Below are 25,681 nucleotides of genomic sequence, written 5' to 3'. Positions count from 1 at the left end.
TTCGCTAAAATACGAATGTACGTAACGACAAGTTACAAACGAGTGATTCTAAATCGAATAAACTTAAAATTTCAAACGCAGGTGTTTATAAGGTGTTTACAATTGATACGATTGTAAAATCAATGCCTTGATTCGCTAAAATACGAATGTACGTAGCGACAAGTTACAAACGAGTGATTTTAAATCGAATAAACTTAAAATTTCAAACGCAGGTGTTCACAATTGATACGATTGTACGTTTTGGGTCAATGTACCTAATAATTGTGGTATTTCCAAACACCACTGCGACATGAAGCGGTGTTGCACCATGCGGCGACGAGCCATCTCTTGCAACTGCAAATTTGCGCCGATCCAACGAACTTTGCAGATCTCTCAAGTTTCCCTCTCGTGCTGCCATGTGGACAGCGTGGATTTTTCCCTGAAAGCATTCAACAAATTCTGAAACAAAGGATCTAGAGACACGAATGATTTCCTTCGGTGATATTCTCATAATTTACATTCGTCTTTCGTTTCCTCGGTAATAACATTGGGTTGTTCGTAAAGTCAATTCGTTCACCAAAATGGAGAATATACAATTTAATAAAATGTCTATACACTCTAAAAAGAATCGTGTTTCATTTCCACCAAAAAAAAAAAAAAAAAAAAAAACGAAATTAGTTTCTAATATTCTAATTACAATCCAATTACTTCTAATTACAATTTAATAAAATGTAATCGAGAATATACGTAGCCGGTAGATTAAATCGTTACTTCGGTGCAATATTTTCAATAGGTACAAAAAATTGAGACATTTTCCACGATGGAGGAGAAAATTACGTAACCCATTGAACGATTCCGATTATTGAGAATTGGTATCAAGTTTCTTCGAGTATCGACCAAGTAGACTGAACTCGATACCGTGTCGTTTTTTTTATTAAACGGAAAAAGAATAACGATATTTACGGCTTTGTAGGTAAGCCGGAACACGTTAATTAACGCATCGATAAAGGCTATAATCTGTTGTCCCGTAATTTACATGTAATGCGCGCGATGACGAACACTTCCGCAACGAGCGAGCCGGTTGAAAACATTTTCTCGCGACAACTAACGCGTAATACCATGTAAGATGGAACACGATCGATGAAAGCCTGCAGCTCAGGATTCCCCGAACGTCGACCGATCAATCTTCTGCCCTCCCCGTTCAGAACCAAAGTGGCCAATTGTTCCATGTTCCCGTTCTCCAGCAGCTTCTCTATTTCAGGGTCCGCCGTCATGGTGCCCTCGTTCAGTTCTGTTTCCGGAAGCTCCTCGTGTTCTCCAGCGATGACCTGCTAATCATGTGCAGGTGAGAAACCATGCGCGCGAGTTGCACGTGTCGATCAATAAAGGTAAGTATTAATCATAAATGGCAATCTAACCGCGAATCGATTTCTCATTTTCGTCCTCGCGTTTTCTCTACGTTGCGTGTCGATGCGTATATGTACATTATTTTCGTCGGTATTTTTTATCGATCGAACGACGTTACTTGATCAATTGTTTCTGTGGTTGTGTGTATGTGTGTGTTTTGCGTTCTTTGACAATCGTTTAGCGCAATTCGATTCATTTCGTCGAGTGGTTAAACAATGGTGTAAATTGTCGTTTGTGTTCAACGTTGAATGCTTTTTTTTTGAAAGTCCCGCTTTGAGAGAGTCCAAGATGGCCGAAGTATGTTGCGTTTAAGTTTCCTTCGAATCTTTGATCACGAGGGTAATAAAATTGCGGTTGGTGTGAATTTGAGGTGAAAATTAAAAGAGAATAACACAGTTGTCAATTTGAATGTAATCTACGAGCCAAGATTCGAAAGAAATAAAGTCGTACAGTCGATCAGAAATGCTATCGTCGAAGACGATCCACCATTATCGTTGTATACCGTTTTCTCGTTAATTGAACATTGTTGGATTTATTTAGAACGGATCGTACAGCACGTGAAAATGATCGATTGAAATATATAGCACTATAAATAATTGGTATTCCTCTTTTCTAAATGACAAATAATAAACGTCTGGTTGCCGGTAAATAAAGTTTGCGAGGAACGAAAAGAAAAGAACGAAGACACGAATGTGATCCGAAAATCTGTCTTCGAGCGTTCATGGGACTGTTGTGTTCAGAAGTTACATAACAGAGGTCCTTTGTTCAGTTATTTATTTATTGGTATATTTGTGCGTGACAAACAACATACTGTATAATATTTCGATCGTTCCTTAACTTCAATACACAATGTTTGGTTACTTAACCTGATACTTCTAAACGTTGGTAAGTCCATGGTTACATATACTGACTTAATCCTTATTCTACACTCACCAAACGTTAATCGAAGCGTGGAACCAGCATTGTACTCCTACCTTATTTCCGTTAATTCATATTGACGTTATATATATAATATACTTATTACGTATCTTACTTTTCACTGTGCGTGTAAATCGGTCTGTTGCGTGTGCGGGTGCCGGGGCCGTTTAAATTCCTAAAATTGGTTTCGTTTAAGTGTTATGACGACTGTACCTGATCTTCGTCGTTTCCTGGATCATCGACACCAGAATCACCAGTGCTCGGCTCGTTTCTCTCTTCGTGTTCCTTGTTCTTCTCCTCGTGCTCGGCGTCCTCCGTTTCCGCAGCGTCCGTGGTATCCGCCGATTTTGGAGTTTCCTCTTCGTCTTTATTCTCGGCTTCGGTCTCCGACGACTCCTTCTGTTCGTCATTTTCGTGATCGGTGGCCGTCTCCTCGGCCTCTTGAATCGGTGCACCCGTTACCACGTCGTCATCCGAGGATCTTTCCTCCCCATCCTCCGCATTCGTCGATTCACCTTGCGCGGTATTCTCAATTTTGTTCTCAGCTGCTTCTTTGTCGTTTGCACCATCCGCGTCGTTCCCATTTTCCGTATCTTTCGCGTCCTCTGTCTCGTCGTCCGCTTCCTTTGCATCCTCCGTGTTCTCCGTGTCCTCTGTATTTTCCACGTTCTCCTCGTTCTCTGCGTTCTCTGGATTTTCGACAGTTTCCGTCTCTTCGGCGTTTCTCGAGTCTTCCTGCTGGCCTTTCTGCCGATCGTCTTCCCCGTGCTTTATCTATCCCGTTAAATTGCTCATTAATTTCACGGAAATTTGAAAATTCGTTTAAAATTCGAATTTAAAAATTCGTTGTAGTCTTTTTTTCTATTCTTCTTCGATATAGGCAGGTCAACATTGTTAACGAGTACGAATTTCCACGAAACGAAGGAACAACGTTCCAGAAATATATTACTTTTCGTTAATGGTATTCAGCTTATATACAGAACGATTTGGAAATGTATGTTCATACTCGAGGGGGTTAGAGAATTGAATCATTCGGAAATGTGTGTTCGTACTCGAGGTGGTTAGAGAATTGAATCATTCGGAAATGTGTGTTCATACTCGAGGGGGTTAGAGAATTTAATTAATCGGTTGCGATGGTACCTGTTCCATGGATCTGCTGAAATTTTTCGATGCAGACTCTGCGCTGCCAAACGCGCTGTCAATGTCGGCGCTACTGACTTTCTTCATACCTCTCGATACCGATTCCTCCGCTTCTAAAATCCTCCAATCCCAGTGCTTGGGGTACGATGGTTTCGAGACTCGAGGCGCTTCCGGTATCACGCTTAAGAGCGACTGATCCACGTCCGAGGGTCGGTTCTTGTAGAAAGCTGCTGCTTTTTGTCTCTAACAAGAAGAAATGCAACTTAAGTGCAAATGTTGTAATTCGAGACATTTGATTTCGAATCAAATTTTCTATTTGAAAATTGTACGGTAATTTCGGTGATGTGTAAATAATATTAAGGTTCGTACGAGTATCTTTCTTTTACACGTAATGTTCATTTTACAAGTTAGTATGAAAAAAAATTACAACAGATATAATATCAACCCTCGAAATCGTTCAATTTCTGTCCAAACTATTTTTCATACAGTGGCTAGTTTACGAGTAATTTGCATTTATACATTAAAATCGGATACTCTGTATATGTAGAAATTATTGCATCGATTGCAAAACCTATTTTCTTTCTATTTCGTTCTTTCTACCATCGATCTCCGACTCTCTACTTTAATCTCTGATTCTATTAGATTACAATCTCTGATCGATTGAAATTTTTAACGAATTTATTCAACGCACTGAATACTCACATTGTCCAATTTGCTTTCGTCGGCCCCGTACTCCGTTAACAAATTATACGATTCCCCATCGTCTTTCACTGCAGCTGCATAATGCAGTGGCGTTTTCCCATCGTTGTCTTGCGCTTCCACGACCGATGGGTATCTCGAGAGGATTTCTCGTGCAATTTCCGTGTGTCCTAATCCAGCAGCCTACCGATGGTTTCAACATTTGAACAATATTGTTTAAATTCGTAGAATATTTATTGATACGAATTTCGTTCGTCACGAACCTTGTGCAGGACGTTCAAACCATTGGAATCTTTGCTGCACAGAGCGATGGGTGACGTGGAGTCAATTTTCTTTTTCAATTCCTCCAAATCGTTCTGCACCGTGGCTGCATGGACGTCTTTTACGGTACCCTGTGATCAAAATATAGAAATTAATTTTCAAGTAAAGAATATTTTCAAAATAATACACCCGGAATGAATTCTGAAATATTTCATTTATATCGGTAAGTCCATGAAAGTCTGAAAAGTAATTTCTATTATTCGTGAAGGAATTGATTTAAAATTTTATCCAGGATACGAACCATTATGAAGGGGACAGCTTCTAAAAATCTTCTTACACGAGGATTGTTGCTGGTCTCGACGCGCAGTTTGTTTCCATGTCCTTCCCATAAAACCTGTTGCAATTTCCCGATGTCTCGATTGTGTATCCATATTCTTATATTGGAAGGTTTGAAATCCAAATCTGAAAGAGTCGTTTTTCAATTTTTACGACTTACGTCACTTTATTCAACGTCTCTGTTGTTCGTTTTTTTTTTTCTCATTGAATTAACGTGCAATCGATAAGTGCTTCGCACAAAGTGTTTCGTGACTTCACGAAATATCGCGAAGAGAAATATGCGAGCGTAATTCATCAAACGCAGCTAGCCACCTTTTCATTTCGATCGTAACATAAAATTTCGAAGAGTGTGCGACCCCTGAAAATTCGTTGCGATTTTATCTTTCGTTTCGAGGATAAATTAAACAAAATTTCTGACGTTTACGTCCCTGAAAAATTCATCGTGATTCGTATCAATTGGAACGCGTAGAATTTGTTGTTGTACGAATTAGGTATCGTAATAACCTGTGGCCTTTTTCCCTCGAGGTATGACTACTTTGTTAAGAATTTACGAGTGACCAGATTTGTAACTACATCGCGTGTTGGAGCTCTGCGGTAAATATTTTAGATACGTGAATCCGTTTACCCGCAAAAATCGATTTTGCGTTCAACATTGTTGCTCTTCTGGGGTTAAGAAAACAAAGTCGTATCGATTAGGAGTTACCGAGAAATTCAATTTAATACAGGAAATTGAAAACAGAATTCAACGTTGAAGAAGAACGGTTCAGAGAAAACGCAATCGTGCAATTAAATCTGTTACGACGAACATCTTTGATCGTCAATGAGTCATCGATTTTTACATAACTCGAGCCAGACATTGTTGAGGAAATTAAACGAAATATCATCTAATACTCGCAAACTTGCAAGAATTACGTCGAAAATGTGCACGTACGTGCACATCGCGATTACGAGTAAAGAATTTTTTACGAACAGCTGGCAACGTTTATTCGAATACAAAATTATACGTAATTCGATTGATCGGTAGATCGAGACGAATTTGAAAAGATGCGCAACGGAATACGCGGTTTTATTATTTGAAATTCCTGTTACTCCAACCGAATCGATATTCAATTTGATTCCAGATAACATTAATGGCTAACGAAAGATTGAAATGTTATTTCGAATCTGTCCCCTGCACGCGTTGTTCAAATTCAAAAATGTTCACCGTGGGTACGTATATCTCGTTCGAAACGAAATTGCAACAATCGTATGCATCGCAATACGTAATATGCTATTTCGACTCGGATTGCGTGATTCACGGTGGATTAATAAATTTTTAAGAGACCAGAAGGGTGCACGGACCTCGTCACATCGCTGACACTGTTTACACTGTACGTAGTCTATGCTTTCTTGGTAAATAGATCAATCAATGTAGGCGGAAATGCCAGTGTATACTGCAGGCGTTGCACACTGACTCCGTGCGCCACGTAAAACGCCAACAGCTTATGACAATTTAATGCAGCTTCGAGGTCTATCAATTTAACGAAAGTTCCAGTGCCAGCTTCGATAATTCGATGGCCATTTTTACTATTCAACGCGACACGATCATTTTCTTGCGAAAAACTCGAGAAGAGCAACCAAAAATTATAATTTACCGTAAAAAGTAGAGTAACGATAACTAAAATAAAATTCTGTTTCGTTTGATTTTTGAAAAACGACGAAGAAGTTCCGAAGCGAGTAATCGAGATGCAAGATATTTATTGCGTTACTGCGATAAACAAATACAAATACTTTCGAAAAAGAGTTCAATTACCCTGTGAAAATATTTCGGAATAAAATGTTCCGATTGTTGATGTTCGATATCAGATTGTTTAATATTCTTTGATAATGTTCAGGAAGACCGAGAATTTCATTCTGATCCAAGTGACAATTATTATCACGTACACGGTAGTTTTATGTAATAATTGTTTCCCACTAAACCGAACGTAATCGTTATCTAATCGTTCGTTTAACCAGCAACATTTTTGTAAAAACAATATTGTACATAGTTCCATTGATCGACGGATCAATCATCATTGATTTACCATGGAGACTCGGTCTCGACTTTGTGGAACTGTTATTTAGAATTTTCTTCGAACAGTTCAGTATTGAATTTTAAATGGCGAACGCTAGGTGCTTTCATGAAGGAAATAGGTCGTCGATCATCGAAATACACGTAGGATTACGATGCCCGGGAACTTCCACTTTGCTTTCGAAAGTTCTTTCATTCTGTCTTACGTGAAAATCGATCGTGGAGCTATTAGTTTCAATATACGTTACACAAGGTGCACCGAAAATCGTGGTGCATCGCGGTGCATCGCGGTGCACCGCGCAGGAGGTGATTCGACGTGTAAAGAATAAGAGAGGAAAAATTTCGAGAAAATTGACCATAAAGTTCCCTCGAGTATACTTGAAAGGTAACGAGAATCGATCGAACGAATTTCTTCATATTTAACTACTCTATTCGCATTCGAACACGTATCACGACTTCCAGCAACGTCGTTGTTCGCCTGCTGTTATTATTATCGCGTGTAATTAGCTTCTGAATTTAGTATTCGTGAAACTAACGACTAACGACGGCACGTTGTAAACTTCATTGTCGATTTCCTCGAAAACGAAGCGTTCCTCGAACGAAAAAAAGTTCCTTATCTATTTTTCGACTTATTCTTTACACGTAGAACGAACGAATGTCACGCTACGATTTTCGGTACACTCTGCACACGTATTACTTTTAGAAGGGGTTATCGAGGGACCTCTTTTGCATCGTTGCAATGTTAACGAGACTTCCAAGAAATACAATTCTTATGCATCTCTTAATAATTCGCCATTCAATCGATTAGAATACGTCATCCTATCGTTCGCCTCAGTTTTCCTTGCCTTAGAAATTCAAGTCCTATCGATTCCTCCTAGTTATTACGGGTAGATTCCGTTAGGTATAAGTCAAGGAAGCTATATCCACCCGAGGCGGGGAATGAATGAAATACAGCCTTCGGCAAGGTTGCCGGGAATCCATTTATCAAGCTGCTTTCAATCGATCCGTGTATTTAATTAATAATTGCGTACAACTGAAAGGTGCATCGATCGTTTCGAATTAAATAAGAAACAACTTTTATAGGACCCGGTACATTTCATTCGGTTACTGACCAATAGACTGGCTATGTTCTCTCATATCTGGAATACTTGTTTCATTTCGAGGTGATTGTAAAATGGCTCTGCAAGAAAAAATTCACGCTCGATGACGTTTTGTGCATTGGACTGGTCTTTCGATGGATTTCATTGACCCTGACAATAATTGTTTCGTTCGCGTTGTAAATTATTTTCAATGGAATTCTCTTTCGATGAGTTTACATTACGTAGTACGAAACAATCGCAGTAACGTAATAAATATTCCGAGACAAACGTTCGAGAAAAAAAACCCACGTATGTCAACCGTGACCAGTTATCACAGTGTCAACATCGTTGATCATTTATACGGAACGAATCGTGCATTGTGCGAACAAAATCCATAAAAAGATTGCAAGATGCGATTGAAAGAAATCTTACGAGATTGAGCTTACGAAGAAATCTGTACACGTTGCTCGTATGTAATACGGAGGATCGTTTTTTTTTTGAAAAAATCGAAAGGACAAACTCGAGTGTTCGCTCAAACGTAAATTTGCACAAACAGAAAATATCGACGAGTTATTGTAAAGCATAAGAGTGCCACTTTACTGTTTGAAAATTCTAAACTAATAAAAATGTAAACTACGAAACAGTACGTAACAAGTACTTAATAAGTTATTTACAATACTCGAGTATTCGCTCAAACTAAAATTTGCACAACTAGAAAATATCGACGAGTTATTGTAAAGCCACTTTCCTATTTGAAAATTCTAAACTAATAAAAATGTAAAGTACGAAACAGTACGTAACAAGTACTTAATAAGTTATTTACAATACTCGAGTATTCGCTGAAACTAAAATTTGCACAACTAGAAAATATCGACGAGTTATTGTAAAGTATGAGAATGCCACTTTCCTGTTTTAAAATTCTAAACTAATAAAAATGTAAAGTACGAAACGATACGTAACAAGTACTTAATAAGTTATTTACAATACTCGAGTATTCGCTCAAACTAAAATTTGCACAACTAGAAAATATCGACGAGTTATTGTAAAGCACGAGAATGCCATTTTCCTGTTTGAAAATTCTAAACTAATAAAAATGTAAAGTACGAAACGATACGTAACAAGTACTTAATAAGTTATTTACAATACTCGAGTATTCGCTGAAACTAAAATTTGCACAACTAGAAAATATCGACGAGTTATTGTAAAGTACGAGAATGCCACTTTCCTGTTTTAAAATTCTAAACTAATAAAAATGTAAAGTACGAAACGATACGTAACAAGTACTTGATAAGTTATTTACAATTCTTGAGGATAGAGGTCACCATTTTAGACTTGAAGCAGTAATCGTTGAACAAATCTATCCTATTGTGTGCCCCGTTGGTGGAAAATTTACCGTACACGTTGTTTTTCATTATATTTGAAGTTATCGCAAATTGATGTATCAAGAGCAAGGAGTTTCCAGAAGAAAGAGAGGGATTGGTTGATTAAAGTCACTCACTTTCCTTGTTACTGCCCGTCTTCCGGCGAGACATGCTCTCCGGTTCCGATAACTCGATCTCTGAGCTGTGTTCCAGATAGTAGGCTGCTGGATTGCCCTTTTTGTCACAAATACTTGCGTCACAATCGCCTTCTACCAGTACATCCCAAACTGTCTCGGGATCCTTGCAAGCAGCGCAATAATGTAACGCTGTCCTACCTTCCTGGAAAAATCGAATACACGAAACTCGATTAGAATCCAAATCGTTCACAAAGATCGATGGGATGCAGAAAAGAACAATCGGTCAATGAATTGTCGATTGTTGCTCTTACGCAGGAAATATCGGGTTGTTCGGAAAGTGATTTCGTTTTCCAAAATGGAGAGTATATAATTTAATCAAATGTTTGTATACTCTAAAAAGATCGTGTTTCATTTTCACCAAAAAAAAAACGAAATCACTATTCAAAATGGAGAGTATATGATTTAATAATGTTTGTACACTCTGAGAAAATCGTGTTTCATTTTCACCAAAAAAAAAACGAAATCTCTATTCAAAATGGAGAGTATATAATTTAATAAAATGTTTGCACACTCTAAGAAAATTGTGTTGCATTTTCACCAAAAAAAAAACGAAATCACTTTTCGAACAATCTACTAGTTCTTACTTTCTGCAAACTTTTGGTATCTTCGATCATCTCGACGATTATTTGGCAAGTGAATCTTAAAATAAAGATTACCGCGATAACGATGGTTTCGTATTCACATTCGAACGTAATTTTTACAACCTTATCGTTAAAATTTTGAGCAACCATTATCCTCTAATTATTTTCCCCTCAAAGGAAAATCGACCATTTCCTACCATTGTTGTTTTGTAACTACTTTGCACGTTTATTTATGTTTGCAATAATCGACAACGAGTAACCGAATAATTTCGAAACGTTGCAATTAAAACAGTTTAAATACTCGTTACTCCGTTTAAAATGTAGTATTATAGTGGAAGGAAATAACATTCGATACCAGAAGCTCATAGAGATATAAAAAAAGGTTCTCAAGGTACGAGAGGAGATCATTATAGGTGATTACGTATCGATTTTCAGAGAACAGGGTGTCGTTGCCTTATCTGATTCAACAAACAAGAAATTATTACTTACGGCAATCTTTAATGACGTACCTTGTACAATTGGTTCAATTAGATCGAGAACGAATGAAACAGCTGCATTGGTAATAACATCGTTCAAAGTAATTGGAGGAGTGGTTACTCGAATAACTATCGTGCAGTAACATACCCGATACTTAAGATTGTTAGCGAACGATGAAAATTAACACGTTAACACATTGTAAACTTACAACGTTCCTCTAAATGGTTTACGAGCAACGAACCCTGGTACTTGTAAACTTTCAAACAGCATTACTCTCGTCAGTGATACCATTAAATAAACACACCGATAAATTATCCAATCTTTTTACTATTTCACGATTCGAATGAACGTCGATGACATCCTCGATTGTAAGAAACTTACGTGGAAGTCAACGCGTTAAATTGTTATTGCAATATTAACCCTTTGCACTCGAGGGTTCTTCGCTACCAGCAACCGACGCCTTAAGAAAATTCTTTAAGTCGTAAAATGAATCTAGAACGGAACATTTTTATATACTTCGCGTACATGCGTTTACACTCTACGAGAACGTAATATTTCAATTCCAATTCGAATTAACTTTAAACAAACCACGAAGTTTTCCCGGATGGAAAATAGTACGGTGAATTAGATGGCGAGCGAGGATCTCCTCTCGAGTCCAAAGGGTTAAGTCGTAAAATTAATTTGAAACGGAACATTTTTATATACTTCGCATACATGCGTTTACACTCCACAAGAACGTAATATTTAACCGTTTGCGCTCGCAGTATTTTTCTCCCCAAGAGACCTCAAAGAAATCTTTTACATCGGATATGTCTTTTACGTCCAGATATTTCGTATACGAAATATATTTTATTTATCTCGCGCCACGAAGGAAATTTTCCTCTTGAAAAATTAAAACTTGGAAAAATTAGAAAATCAATTGTTCACTTTTTCTTTCCAACCTGTCAACCGCCACATTTTTTCTAACCGAAACATTGTCTCACTGTCAAACGACACGAATCGAGACTCGCGTGCATCCCAGTGCATCCCGGTGCATCCCGGTGCATCGTTCGGCGAGTCTCGCTCGCTTTTCGAGTGCAAAGGGTTAAATTCCAATTTGAATTCTAAATCGCCAAGTTTTCCCTGATCGAAAATACCACACTGAATTAACCAGCAACCGAGAATCTTTTCTCGTGCCCAAAGTGTTAAATAAACAATATTTTTCCATCGTGGATACTTCTGGACACTTTCGGTGCTTCGAACGGTGCATCGAAAGAAAAAGGAAAAGAATCGTTTAATTACTTGCCAGACTTCTCGGATCGTCACCGAGACCTCGCCGCGTTGCGTTTTAAGGGTGAAAAAGAATTGCGATCGTTAGAGAACGAATACTCTGATGGAACAGTGGCGTGAACGTGAAGTCGACGACAGTTAAATGGCGAATATATAGGACGGGGAATTGAGCTCGAGGGTGGGTAAGGGGGTGAGAATGTATTCTTTGCCGTAACGGGGGCTCCTGCGTGGCCCACGGACACGATGTCGGAAGAACAGGTGGTTTACACTTTGTTATTAAGCCGTGTCACGCGATGCGGGAAAGACAACCGTCGTTTTGGGAAAAATGGTTCCTCGATTATTCAGAAGCCGGATATTCGCGCGAGAAACGCAAACGCCCCCGTCACGATACGATCGTGACGTACGAACGATCTCGCGGATGAAAGTGGGCGGTACTCGCTCGTCGATTGATCACGATTCATCGTGCTAACGGTCGGGATCAAGGTTGTAAATGTGTTGATAAAGGATCGGCTCGTTACGTGAATTCTCTCCGGTTAATTGTGTCACGTATGGTAATTCACCGATTTGAACGAACCACACCGTAAAATTCTCACTGACTGTGAAACGGAATCGTTGCGTGTTAACTGTGACATTAGCTACACCGAAACTTCTCTGAGTGTAACGTTAATTGCATTGAAACTTTTCTAACTGTAACTTTAATTGCATCGAAATTTCTCTAAATGTAACGTTAATTGCATTGAAACTTCCTGTAAATGTAACGTTAATTGCACCGAAACTTCTCTAAATGTAACGTTAATTGCATTAAAACTTCTCTAACTGTAACGTTGATTACACCGAAACTTCTTTAACTGTGACGTTAATTGCATCGAAACTTCTTTAACTGTGACGTTAATTACCGAAACTTCTCTAAATGTAACGTTAATTGCATCGAAACTTCTCTAACTGTGACGTTAATTACATCGAAACTTCTTTAACTGTAACTTTAATTGCACCGAAACTTCTCTAACTGTAACGTTAATTACACCGTAACAAACAGTTACATATTCCATTCGAGCATAAATTTACAAATGTTTAAAAAACAGATATTTTCCGTTAGTTTCGATAGTGAATAGTTTAGATTCCAGGACCTCGGTGATCTTCAGTTTTACACAAAAAATTCAATTAATACTATTCGGTTGTTCGGAAAGTGATTTCGTTCTCCAAAATGGAGAATATATAATTCAATAAAATGTTTGTACGCTCTGAAAAAAATCGTGTTTCATTTTCACCAAAAAAAACGAAATGACTTTCCGAACGATCCAATAATTGAAACGGTGGCTTATTTTTGATAGGGTACTCCGTAACAGAGATTACCTTGTCCTTCTGGTGCACAGTGGTAGGATAATTCTGCACAAGCCACTCAACGATATCCGGTTGGTCGTAATAGACTGCTTTGTGGAGCAATGGCGTGCCAGCTGGATCTTTCGCGATGGCCAACTTCTTTTTAGACTCCTCGGATATGAGTCGTTGAGTCTCGGCTAGGGAGCCGCGCGTAACTGCGTCGTGCACGTAAGAGATTTTCGTCTGAAAGGAGAATCGAGATTCGGGCTCGAACAGAGAACTTATCTTCGTGAATTATCTGGGTGTTGTCAATAATGTACCGACCAAGTAGTTTGGGAGTCCCTTTAGGAAGACTCGAGTTCTAATATCAGGCGAGTGTTCACCTAACAGACGAGCTCCGCGTCCTTCCAAAACGACATGCTCCAGTTTCTCGAGTTCACCACGTTGCAGCCAAGATTTTAACGTTGTCGGGTTCATCTGTGTCTGCGATACAAATTCGACAAAAATTTGATTAGAATCGCGAAGCTATTTTTCGTGAATAATATCGAACCTACGAAGAGGTTTTTCGTAAATTGTTCACTTTCTCGACGCGTTTTACGTAAATAATTTCAGTGTTCCTTCGATTTTTCTCACACGAGTTTACTAGAAATGCAAAAACAAATTACAGAAATAAATCGAATTCCATTGAATTGAAGTATATTAAAGCGTTTTCGCTGATATTCGAAAACTTTCGATATTAATTATCCGAGAGACGACTCGACGGAAGAAAATACAGCCGGGAGAAAATGAAAAGTAACTTTTCCTTTCCTACAGGGAATTGTGTAATTTAATTCATCGACGGCCTTCGATACACTGTCGGTAGTCACGATTCTCGAAAAACATTCGTTATTGATTCCTCTGTAACGTTATAGAATTGCGATAGCGTGCGTGTGGACACTTTCTGGATTCACGTTCGTATCGATGCTCAGATTACTCCGCACGGCGTAATGTATTTTCGCAATGTCGTAAGGGTTAAAACTGTTCGTGACTTCTACGATGAAAATGGACCACGAATGTCAGATCGTTCGACTCAATGAACAATTATCGTAATGTGAAAAGGTGAGGGATCTACGATCTCCTCGAAATAAGGTTCGTTTCGATCCGTACGCAAACATTGAAAATAATTTCTGCCGAACTTCTTTCGAGAAAATGTTGGGCTGTTCGGAAAGTCATTTCGTTTCTTTTGAAACATGATTTTTTTTAGAGTGTATAAATGTTCGTACACTGAAATGTTTTCAGCAAAAACATTTGAAGCAGAAACAGAACAATCGTGTTTCATTTGCATTAGAAAAAAAACGAAATAACTTTCCGAACAACCCGATACAATCGTTGAAGCGAGTTTGTGTTTAAGTTATCTAGACACAAGTTACGATAATTGTACAATACTTTCAATCCCAAAGTTAGATATTGGTATTGTTCTATTCGCGAATGAATACAAAAATTGAAGAATTAATTTTAAGAAATAAGGTATAATTGGCTCACGCTACCGGTCACGCGTAATATTTATAATAACGAGTGGATGAAATTACCGAAGAGGTTTCTGGATTTTCTGCATTTTTAAATACGTATGTCGTAAAAATCAACATTTCGAACGACTCTTTCTTTCGCGTATGTATAATAGGCTGTCGACCTTGGTTTTCGACATATTTGCAAAAACTTTCGTCCGTGGCTATATATAGAACCGCTGCTTGTAACGTTTTTATATAAAGGGTGATTTAGAAATACACGTCCGTACTCCAAGAGGAGAATCTACACACTAGAATGAGTAAAAAAAAATGTCCTACGAACGTACGTTCTGTATACTTTAGTTTTCGAGTTATTTCGAAATGTTTAAAATTTATCGTACATTCAACGGAAGTCAACAATTTACCGTGCTCACATTTCTCATAATACTAGATTCCCTTTACCGAGTTGTTCTGATAATTCGGCTTTCAAAAATCTATTTATTTTTTTTTTTTTTGACACTGAACATTTTCTTCGAACATTCGTAACTCGAAAACGATCTTCAATCGTCCATAAAATTGTCTTCGATCGTTCCAAACTCGAAAGCTACGGTGCACAGAACGCACGGATGTTTAATACGAGTAGAATACGCGTCTGTAATTTGATTGTTTACTTCAAGAACACCGTGTACATGGTTGCCTACGTCGTTGTTTCGATAGATTGCCGCCGTTTCACTTTTTTTTTCCCTCTGGGAAGAACGAGCGGTGATTCCCCTGGTTTGTGGGTCGCGTGTGAAGCCAAATGTAACACAAATAACGTCATAAGCGTGCGCGAGGTTTTCGCGGCTAATCGCGTTTTATTTACGCCGAAACGTTTTTACGAGGCGATCCGAGTGAACGGATCCCGTATTTCGTTTCAATTGTACGTAAACAGATGAAACGAATGCCAGGATGGAACACTGGACAATATTTTCGTAAAGATTGCAAAACTGATTCGAGATTCGTGTTAGAAAAAGATACAAAAGGTGCAATTGTTGCGATAAATTATCGAGCCGATGGAATTTATGTACGTATGTATGTATTTACGATACGACACGTGCTGTGTGATTAATCGTAGATTGAATTACACGATTCGAATGTTACAAGCGAAATACATACAAGTTTGTCGGATTAAACAAACATTCCTATTGGATTTTTAACGATCATTACTATCGCACCTTTAACGAAGATTGCTACTGTACCTTAACTTCGCGCGTCGATACGTTGCTTCAAAAGTTGGAAATTATGCAATGAAAATAATTTTTTCGTTAACCTGTAATTACAACGATAATCAATCCGTTGATTTATTCAATTCACGTACGTGGATTTCTCAGTCGAAGCTAACGACACACGAAACTCGATTATACAATTTCGTAGTGTATTTTACGATACATAAATTGGTAAATTTCGCGTGAAGTTCACGTCTAATTGACAATTGAATATCGATTACAAATGATTTGTAAAATAGAAAAGTAATTTATAATTGTTACTAATGTAGAAAAGCAATTGTTTGGTACCCCGCGTCGAACGAATGATTCGAGTTCAGTCGCGCGAAATTGCGAAACGAAAAAAGCAACGAAGACGCGCTGGATGCACAAGTGCATCGATTGCAGCGAGTGCAGTGCGTGACAAATCGGGAAATGCGTGCGTGGTGCGTCTCGCGTTGAACTTGTCTGGTCGATCGTTCGCAAAATGTAAAATTACCTGATCGAGTTCGGGTCACGGTACTATTGCCATAGTAAGGTCATGCTTCAGCCACGCGACGCAATAGCGAAATTCATCGGTACGTCGACGAATCGTGGTCGTGTACGAAGCGGAACAACGGTGCGCGACACGAGGAAGCGTCGCGTGTCGAATGAACTCGATGCACAGAGCATCGCGACGCCACCTGTGAACCCGTTTCCATAGATTTCACCGGGTCATCGAAACTGGACGTTCAGCCCATCGAGAAAAGAACGAAGAAACGAACGCGAGGGGCTCTCTTTCTCCACGGCTCGCGCTAATAAACAATATCGATCGCGAATCTACGGTACGTCTGGCCTCGATTGTTTCTAACCGTTGAAAATAACGCTAGAAAGTTGTTTACACGGAAGCCGCTCGATTCGGTAGGGAAAATTATTGAATTTATTATTCACGATGATTCATTACCGATTCTTTACAAAAATCTATTCCATAGTTCTAGAATAGATTTGGAATTTTTATTTTTCATGGTTCTAGAATGGATTTAGAATTTTTATTTTTCGTAGTTCTGGAATAAATTAATATTTTAATTTTTCATAGTTCTGGAATAGATTTGGAACTTTAATTTTTCGTTGTTCTAGAATAAATTTAGAATTTTAATTCTTCATGGTTCTAGAATAGATTTGGAATTTTAATGTTTCGTTGTTCTAGAATGGATTTAGAATTTTTATTTTTCGTAGTTCTGGAATAAATTAATATTTTAATTTTTCATAGTTCTGGAATAGATTTGGAACTTTAATTTTTCGTTGTTCTAGAATAGATTTAGAATTTTAATTTTTCATGGTTCTAGAATAGATTTGGAATTTTAATGTTTCGTTGTTCTAGAATGGATTTAGAATTTTTATTTTTCGTAGTTCTGGAATAAATTAATATTTTAATTTTTCATAGTTCTAGAATAGATTTGGAACTTTAATTTTTCGTTGTTCTAGAATAGATTTAGAATTTTAATTTTTCGTTGTTCTAGAATAAATTTAGAATTTTAATTTTTCATAGTTCTGGAATAGATTTGGAACTTTAATTTTTCGTTGTTCTAGAATAAATTTAGAATTTTAATTTTTCATGGTTCTAGAATAGATTTGGAATTTTAATGTTTCGTTGTTCTAGAATGGATTTAGAATTTTTATTTTTCGTAGTTCTGGAATAAATTAATATTTTAATTTTTCATAGTTCTAGAATAGATTTGGAACTTTAATTTTTCGTAGTTCTAGAATAAATTTAGAATTTTAATTTTGTATAGTTCTAGAATAAATTTAGAATTTTAATTTTGTATAGTCCTAGAATAAATTTAGCAAAGTAAATTAAGGGATCTTCTGATTGTTTCTTTATAGAGATAGTATGTATGTAGGTATGTGGAAAAATTTAGATGTAGTTTATTATTCGAATAAAATTGTATTTATTATTCGTACCATTCGTGGTATAAAGCCAACTTGAATAGTACTCGTCTTGAAAAATTGTTTTCCAAATATTAGTTCACCTGTGCTTAGATCCTCGTTACGTTGGAAATAAATTTAATATTAATGTAATATGTAAATTCGATATTAAATTTATACAGTATAGAAACGGTACTTTACTACTAACAGAGCACTACTTAAATACAAATACGAACGTACGGGTAAACGTATATTATGAATAATTTCCATGTCATTATCGGTGTTGTTAGAATTTTGTTTAACGCCAAACGAGTCGACTTTTGTAAGAATTGTACCACTCGCGTTTCATAAACGGTCTATTGTCTCTTAAAAAATGTCTACACTGAGACAATAATATACAATACAGATTTCCCCGAAGAATAAAGGATTTATTCAAATAAAGAATAACTGTCAATCGAAAGAATCGAACAATTGATTTATTTCCTATTTTATTATTCGCAAATTGTGCTCGACCCATACTTGAGATACTGTTTTGAAAAATTGATCGATCGTATCGATGAAAATTACAAAAAAATAGTGGAGAACTTCGCGACGAATCACATAGATTAATAAAACATGGTGAATCCTTGAATCCCCGTCACTTCGATTGAAAAATACGTACGAGGCCAACAACGCAAACCTGCTATCGGTAAATCCCCTCTGATCGTACTACATATTTGTCAGCCGAGAAATTGTTAATCACATGGTAATTTTAATAATAGAAGTTACGGAAGTAGTTGCGCAACGCCTCCGCGAAAGTCGCCCGATAAATGTTCTTTAACGAATCGAAATGTAAGAGTTCGAAGAACTGTTGTAACGTCGAAAGATGCGTCATTATTTGGAACCGTGTCATGGACGCCTTGAAAACATTTTAATACACATACGATTTGTTTGTATAAAGCAACGGGGAACATCGTCGCATCGGAATTTCTCAAACGAAACAGGAAATTGATGTGGATACGCTTACAAAATGTCTCCGTTGGTACTGGTTCGAAGAAATATTTATTTCGAGGAATACCATTTGCGGTAAAGACGCGACAAATATTTCTAAAAAAAGATTCATTCGTCCACGGATGAATTTTTATTCGAAAATTTCCTCGACGATGGACAATCGAATGAAAATTGATCGCGAAGTTTGCGGAATATTGTAATATGTGGTAAATGAGGAGCTAAAGTGTACGCAAGGTTATTTTCAAGTCGAGTAATAAAAACAGAATGCATTCTGCAACGACCCTGTAACTGCAACACCCTATTACCATTGGCAGAAGTTACGTATAGTTGTAGGTATATTTTTTATACATTAATATAAGATAATATTTATGTACACGTGTATCGACTTTTTTTAAATTTACAAGAATCCTCTTCTAAGGGAAGAACTATAGATAATATCGAAACAATTTCAAATGTGGGGCACAATACGACCTTCAAATGACATTTCAACAAACTGAACGTACTCAACTAAGGAAATTTAACCGAAGCTATTGATTTTATGCTTACTGCCTGGATATTTTATACGGTGAAAACAGAGGGGAAATTATTAGTATTCTCAATGTCTGTACAACGATAAATATATTATTGGACTAAAGAAATTTTGAACAGTATATATTACTGAGGAAATTTTGAAAATCTTCTGTGAAACGAATAATTAAAAATAACTGTGTTATCGACAAACTTTACCATGGAAAAGGAATCGTTGATTTATTTTCAATCCTATTTGCAATTTTTGTCACGGGAGAATTACTAATTTAAGTTTAGAAAATTGAAACCAACAACAAAATCTTGAAAAGTACAAGCGACAAGAAGAAATTGTTATAAATTGTATTAATAGTTAACCAGATTGCTTCATATTTCAATATATATTTTACATTCGGCTTATAAATATTTAGTGTAACGTCCATCAAACCGTGTCTTCCTTAATAAGGAGAATCCACAGAACAAAGCAGGTATCTTTTATTCATAGTTAGCGTCCCCATTAGCTCTGGATAGGCTTTAGCCTAACCATTATCGGCGGTTATTTTCGATTCGAAATACCCTGGACATCATTTTACTCGCTCCCTGGTCTTTTACCTCTTTTACTTATTTTACCTCCAGTTGGTGGAATCGATATTCTTTAGAGCAATGACACACCGATTGTGCGAATCGCACAATTAAATAGCCTGTGACGAAAACTCGAGTTGGACGTTCCTTATCGAAATGCATATTCTGTTGCAATTGCAGAAACCAACTAGGATGAAAAACACTTCGATCGACTACAAAAACTATCGTTGAGAATGTGTTTGCTTTCGAACTGAGAATTGTAGATGCTCGATGCACGCTTTAAGATATAAATTGTGTAAGTAAGAAAAGTAATAACAGAAATTTTGTTTGTACTTTTCCGAATTGAACGACACAAAGTGTGAAAACTCTAAAAGGAAAATCCTTCGAGCAGGGATAAGTACAAGAATTAAGAGTCGGAGAGTTTAGAAAAAAAAATAGAGAGAAAAGTGTTATTTACCTTGAATAATGACGTGCTTTGAAAATTAAAATTATTGTAACGTTACGGCAATATTATTATTATAAATGAACACTTGTGCGAGGAATAATTGTACAGTGTTTGTTTGTTTATAGGGTAACAATTGTATACTAGAATTGCGATTTTACAATTTGCTGAACAATATAAAAATCTGTTCGAATGACATCAAATAAAAAGACAACACGTAAAGCGTATTTTATTATTCAACGCACCATTTTAGCGTCTTCTATACTACACCATCTTTTTTCTCGAGAACTCTTCGCACTGTGATTCGTTAATTGTCATCTCGTGTTTGCATCACTTGATAAAAATCAGTAGCCATGACTAGAAGAATGTTCACGATGAAACACGTACGAAAGCTACGGTGTCTTTCGTTCGACTGACGTTGCGTAGTTTTCCAGGTGTCCCGGTCAAACGTGGATTCTATTATTCAAGAAGAGTATAGTATAATAGCTCCTGGTTCTTAGGGTCAGCGTAAAAAAGTTAATGAGATGTTACTAGCAACGTTACTAATCAAACGTGATACAACGTTCGAGTGAGCTTAATTCATATCATCGAACATTTCGTGTGCTACGTCTCGATCAGACAAATACATTATTAATGTTCTCACTGACTTGCAATTGATACTGATGTAAAAATTTTGCAAAGATCTCGACACAAGTAGTGATCATTTTCCAGTGATTATGTAAACAAGATTCGATCTAAATAATTGGGAAGATATTTTTGTTCCCAATTAGCCTAGTAAAATAAATACATCGCATAAAAATGTAACAGAATATTAGTTTCGATGCAACGAGAACTTCTCTTTAAAATCCTATATGCAATTATTAACACACCCTACGTAACTTCGTTAACTTTTTTCTCTAGCTGCATTTCCTATAGCTGCAGATTTCGTTGCGAAAGAAAGAAGTAGACTGCAACTGTATCGAACACGTTGCAATTTTTTAAGAAACTGTTTTAAAACTACGAAAAATGATACGTAAATTAAATAACACAATTGAACGTTACAATCTAACGTTTTAACCCACTTTCGATTTCCGATGACTTGACAAATTCCAATGTTCGTTACGGTGATACCGTATGGACCGTGTATTTCGAATATTGCAACAACATCGGTCGTTATTTCGAAGTCAGTTCGTCGTCGACGTCGTTGCAGTGCGAAAGTGCAATCTGTGATTGAAAAAATGAAGAATCCGATGTCAATTCTATTATTCGTTGTTTCGGTTGTCTCCGCCAGCGGTAAATACAGTATTTTTCACTATCTTCCGATAACTAATAGGATAAAAATAGTCACTTACCTATTCTACGATCAAATTAATCAACATATTGTACATCAAGTGACAGACGGTGATTATGATAAACGGAGACAAGAAAAATAAATATTCCTTCCGTATCGAATTTCAACAATCTTTGTACGAGTTGTAAATCGAAGAGAGTTGTATCTCGAAGTTGTAAATCGAAACTTATCGTTTATTATTTAAGAATCTTATTTCACTCCGGTAATTATTTATTTCACTCTGGTAAAGTTTCGAACGTTACCAATGCCAAATTAATCGTTCCATTGATCTAGTTACTTGAAAACTTCTCATTCTTTGACATTGTTCAGAACGAAGCTTCGACGAATCAAACTTGAACTGCAGTGGTCGTGCATATCGCAACGTGTCTATGGCTGCGTATTATCCTGATTTCAGTAGCGACAATGAATTCGATTACTTGGACGCTAAAACGAAGAAGCTGAGAAATTTGCAGGTAGGTTTCTAAATATATTTTTCTAACAATCGCTACAAATTTCACCTTTCAATTTGATCTTCTCTTTGAAAGAAACTAATCGCGTTCAAATATCGTCACTAAATACCCAATCAGAACTATCGTTTGAGACGTACATCCAATGTACTCTTATTAAACCAATTATTGAAACGTAATTGAATATGTAGACGTGGAAATTAATATCGAACATTTTACGATAAAATTGATATTTCATTTAATATCGATTAAGCGTCTATAAATTTATACATCGATAACGTATACTCCGATTACAGGATTTCCTAGACGGTCGCGGGGAATTCGTCACCGTTTCTATGGATTTGGATTCGGGAATACCATATGGGACGAAATTATGCATACCTGAATTGAATGTGAAATTCAACCGTAATATACCCCTTCAGGTATGATTCGTAGCGCATGGTTATCCATATTCGTTAATAGTTGCATTCGATAATCGTATTTATCAGGCCAGGGACAAGAGCTGCTACGGTGATGTTAAAACAAGGTCGCCTAACTTTTCCCACGTGGACATTTGCGTAAGAACCGAACAGGACACATACGATCATTCTGTGAACGGTCTCGTGACGATTTACGTATAATTACGTATGCGAAATAACCGAAATCGAAACTCGCTACGTTACAACGGACACAGAGGTATCTTTATTCGATAATGTTTCGTACGAGATAAGAGAATAAATAAATACATATACACGGATATCGTAGAGGAGATTCATGGTGAAATGGATTTTTTTATTTACGGGGCTGAGGACCAGTTTGGCCAGGTTTTAAGCAAATTATAGAAACTGTCTCCTGGGCAAACCGTTTGGGTAGTTTGACGATGTCCCAATAATTTATAATTATCTTGTATTTTTCCAATGGACACTCCGTACGCTATCAAGCTCTGGAGCGCTCTGATCGCTGCTGGACTTGGATTGTGAGCTGAAATTAGTTTTTTAATAATAATATTCGCAAACTGAACAATTTTCCGACTGTACAATGTACAGCAAAACGATTATGTAAACTTTTTCTTTTTCCTCTTATTCTTAAATGAAAATTGTGCGACAGCCGAGTCATTAATTAGTCGTTAATCCATAGAATAATCAAAGTAGAGAACTTCTATATTCACACGTAGACGAAAATTTATGAATTTAATTTAACTCCGATCGTTTGCACTTCGAATAGCAATTTTGCTAAGTATCGAAACTATTGCGTTTAATGTTTCGTGTCTGGATAATTTTTAGAATTTGCTCATCGTTGTGCAACTGTTTGATTTCAGTGAATTAAAATACCGTCGAACTTACCAACAAAATTCCCAATTAAACAAATCCCAATGCTCTTGGAGTTGTAAGACACGGAATGTGCGCCGTGTTTACTCCATCCTCTCCCTTCGTATATGTTACCGTCCTCTCCAACCACGAAATTATAGCCTATGTCGCCCCAATTTTTCTCGTTCATATGGTAGTTCTATGAATAACAAATCGAGCAAGGTAAAAAAACAAAGCGATTCGACCTTGTATCATTAATTGCACACGCGGTATTACAGTAATTAAATATAAACACCCTGTTGCATTTTGAACAACGAACGGCGCTACGGTTGCAACGAGAACGCAACAAATGAAATAAAAATATTTCTCTAACATTCTCGCAGATTGAATATCTTTTACACTCGTGAAAACGATTAGATGGAATTTTTCAATCACCGATTAAAATAGACTTTCATATTCGCTGCAGTGCGAATGAAACATAATTATTACATACCGATTATAAATTCAAAATTGTAAATCGAACTTATCGTTTATTATCTAAGAATCTTATTTTACTCCTGTAATTACTCATTTTACTCTGGTAAAGTTTCCAACGTTACCAATACCAAATTAATTGTTCCATTGATCTAGTTACCTGAAAACTTCTCATTCTGGCTTGACAAATTGCCTGAGTCGTGCAACTATCGGTCGCTGAGTGATGAATTATCACGTATGGGGGTGGATCAATCGAAAGATTCTTCGTGGCCCATGCCGGTCGTTTGGCGCCCCAATCGGACCTCGATATTATATTTGGTCGAACTGAATAAAATTGAAACACCATTTCAGAGATTAAGTTTAATTTTCACGTTGAAAGTTTCACCGAAACCTCGAGATGAGAAACAACACGCGAAGACTACAAAGAACACGCAACATTCTGTTTCCTGGATATCTCCTCTTGGAATAAGTTTCGAGACACACAAAAGTAACAATTTTTGCAGAAAGATTGCCTCACGACGAATTATCGTCACGACGTTACAACGATTATCAAATGAAATAACACGCTCGCTCGTAAAAGTAATCAATCTTGTCGCTGGACTTGTAAGGAAAATTTTATGTAAACCAGATATTCCAAAATTGATAGAAAAAGTAAGTATTCACTTCTAGGTCTTTCAGTGTTTCGATACACACCGTTTCTTATTAAAACCGAACGAGGCCACTGATACGACACCGAAACGTTTCTTTTCGTGGAAACGATACACGATATTTACTAATTTGCAAGAGAAGATATTATTTAGGAAGAGCAATGTTAAAAATACGAAGATTCGTTACCAGGTGTCTCGTGCTCAGCGCCAAACGTCGCTTGACAAATCGTCAATACAAGCAACGCATAGATCGATCCCTCCATCTTGCCTGTTCGAGATGTACTGACATAAAGCATTCATGTTCTAGACATTTATAATGGAGTCAGTGTCATATGTCATTGGGTCGTGCTCTTTGATCGCAACGGCACAACAAAGAGGGGGTTACCGAACGTACATTTGCGTGCATTTAAGATTTATCTTTATCAGTTTCGATTTGGATTTTCCCAAGTTACAACTAACGAACAGTGTCTATCACTGACAAACGTTACGTACAGTAGGCGTTACGGTAAAACAAATAGATTTACTGGATTCTCTAATGTGTACTTTCTTTCACGTGACTTTAATCGTGGAAATGTTCTTTAATCTTGTTCTTTAATCCGTGGAGGGACTTTTGTTTTCTATGACAAATTTGTTTCATTGATACGTTCTGTATTTCTATTACGTGTTAACGTTGATTCATTTGTTTCTCGTTTTTCTAATTTATTCTGCGATCATTGTACAGAATTTTGCACGAAATACGTATTCAATACAATAGAAAAGATAAGTTGAAATTACGAAAGAAATTTTTATAGAGAAAATTTCATTCGGAAAAGGATGAAAGAAAATTTACCGAATCGAGTGCACTTGACTCGGTTTTTCGATTCATTTTTTTTACGAAAAGTATACTCGAAGGTAAAAATAATTAAAACGACACGAAGTTGAGAATGCTGTCCAGCACGAGCGGAAACATTTCCGTCGCGTAATTCGTGTATATATAGAATAGAAACTGTTAGGCGATACTGGAAGTAAAATGGTATAAACAAACGTGAATGCGACAGATTTTTAAAGTTGCTTTCGTCGAAAATGAAATTTCCTATAGAAAATATTTATTACGTATTCGAAACGTCCATCGAAAGGGTTCGTATAAAATAGAAAAGATTAATTTCAAAACTTTGAATATTCAAATTCCTTTACGACAGGATACCTAATATTCGATACTCCGTTTTGCATTATATTTAAGCGAAAAACATTGCACCTGAAAAAGAATGCACATCGTTGTACAAGGATTCCAAAGGAA

General features: G+C 36.9%; 3 protein-coding genes across 9 annotated transcripts in view; 1 reads left to right on the top strand and 2 right to left on the bottom strand.

The window, feature by feature from the left end:
- LOC143153464 (uncharacterized) overlaps nt 1-22,509 on the bottom strand; it is a 30,159-nt gene extending 7,650 nt beyond the window's left edge. The window contains exons 1-12 of one of the 5 annotated variants that reach the window (XM_076324724.1): nt 21,284-22,509; nt 20,468-20,678; nt 13,399-13,557; nt 13,108-13,317; nt 9,368-9,569; nt 4,706-4,866; nt 4,407-4,535; nt 4,147-4,326; nt 3,445-3,687; nt 2,518-3,078; nt 1,098-1,310; nt 255-418 (exon numbers count right to left, since the gene is read on the bottom strand). In XM_076324724.1, the coding sequence (XP_076180839.1) occupies nt 255-418; nt 1,098-1,310; nt 2,518-3,078; nt 3,445-3,687; nt 4,147-4,326; nt 4,407-4,535; nt 4,706-4,866; nt 9,368-9,569; nt 13,108-13,317; nt 13,399-13,557; nt 20,468-20,470 (2,225 nt within the window). In that variant the 5' untranslated portion in view covers nt 20,471-20,678; nt 21,284-22,509. Of the gene's footprint in view, nt 1-254; nt 419-1,097; nt 1,311-2,517; nt 3,079-3,444; nt 3,688-4,146; nt 4,327-4,406; nt 4,536-4,705; nt 4,867-6,081; nt 6,106-9,367; nt 9,570-13,107; nt 13,318-13,398; nt 13,558-16,298; nt 16,433-20,467 lie in introns of those variants that run through there. The other 4 variants (XM_076324723.1, XM_076324725.1, XM_076324726.1 and 1 more) reach the window with 4 other exon arrangements.
- On the top strand, nt 1,268-22,959 carry LOC143153477 (uncharacterized). 3 transcript variants are annotated; one of them, XM_076324753.1, is made up of 4 exons: nt 1,268-1,367; nt 21,862-22,004; nt 22,295-22,420; nt 22,487-22,959. In XM_076324753.1, exons 2-4 carry the CDS (start codon nt 21,921-21,923, stop codon nt 22,616-22,618), a joined length of 342 nt encoding a protein of 113 aa, XP_076180868.1. In that variant the 5' UTR covers nt 1,268-1,367; nt 21,862-21,920; the 3' UTR covers nt 22,619-22,959. The 3 variants fall into 3 exon arrangements, with proteins under 3 accessions (XP_076180868.1, XP_076180869.1, XP_076180867.1); XM_076324754.1 differs by lacking the exon at nt 1,268-1,367 and adding an exon at nt 16,122-16,623; XM_076324752.1 differs by lacking the exon at nt 1,268-1,367 and adding an exon at nt 21,341-21,494.
- Nucleotides 22,653-24,749, bottom strand: Pgrp-s2 (peptidoglycan recognition protein S2). The gene is made up of 4 exons (XM_076324750.1): nt 24,593-24,749; nt 23,919-24,082; nt 23,321-23,483; nt 22,653-22,958 (listed from the first exon to the last, which is right to left on the bottom strand). The coding sequence occupies exons 1-4, from the start codon at nt 24,699-24,701 to the stop codon at nt 22,774-22,776; spliced, it is 621 nt and encodes a 206-aa protein (XP_076180865.1). The 5' UTR covers nt 24,702-24,749; the 3' UTR covers nt 22,653-22,773.
- Between the last annotated feature and the right edge of the window lie 932 nt (nt 24,750-25,681).

Source organism: Ptiloglossa arizonensis, chromosome 12, assembly GCF_051014685.1.
Source record: "Ptiloglossa arizonensis isolate GNS036 chromosome 12, iyPtiAriz1_principal, whole genome shotgun sequence".
Taxonomy (NCBI): domain Eukaryota; kingdom Metazoa; phylum Arthropoda; class Insecta; order Hymenoptera; family Colletidae; genus Ptiloglossa; species Ptiloglossa arizonensis.
Note: the sequence above shows the minus strand (reverse complement) of the source record. Positions and strands in the feature narration are given on the sequence as shown.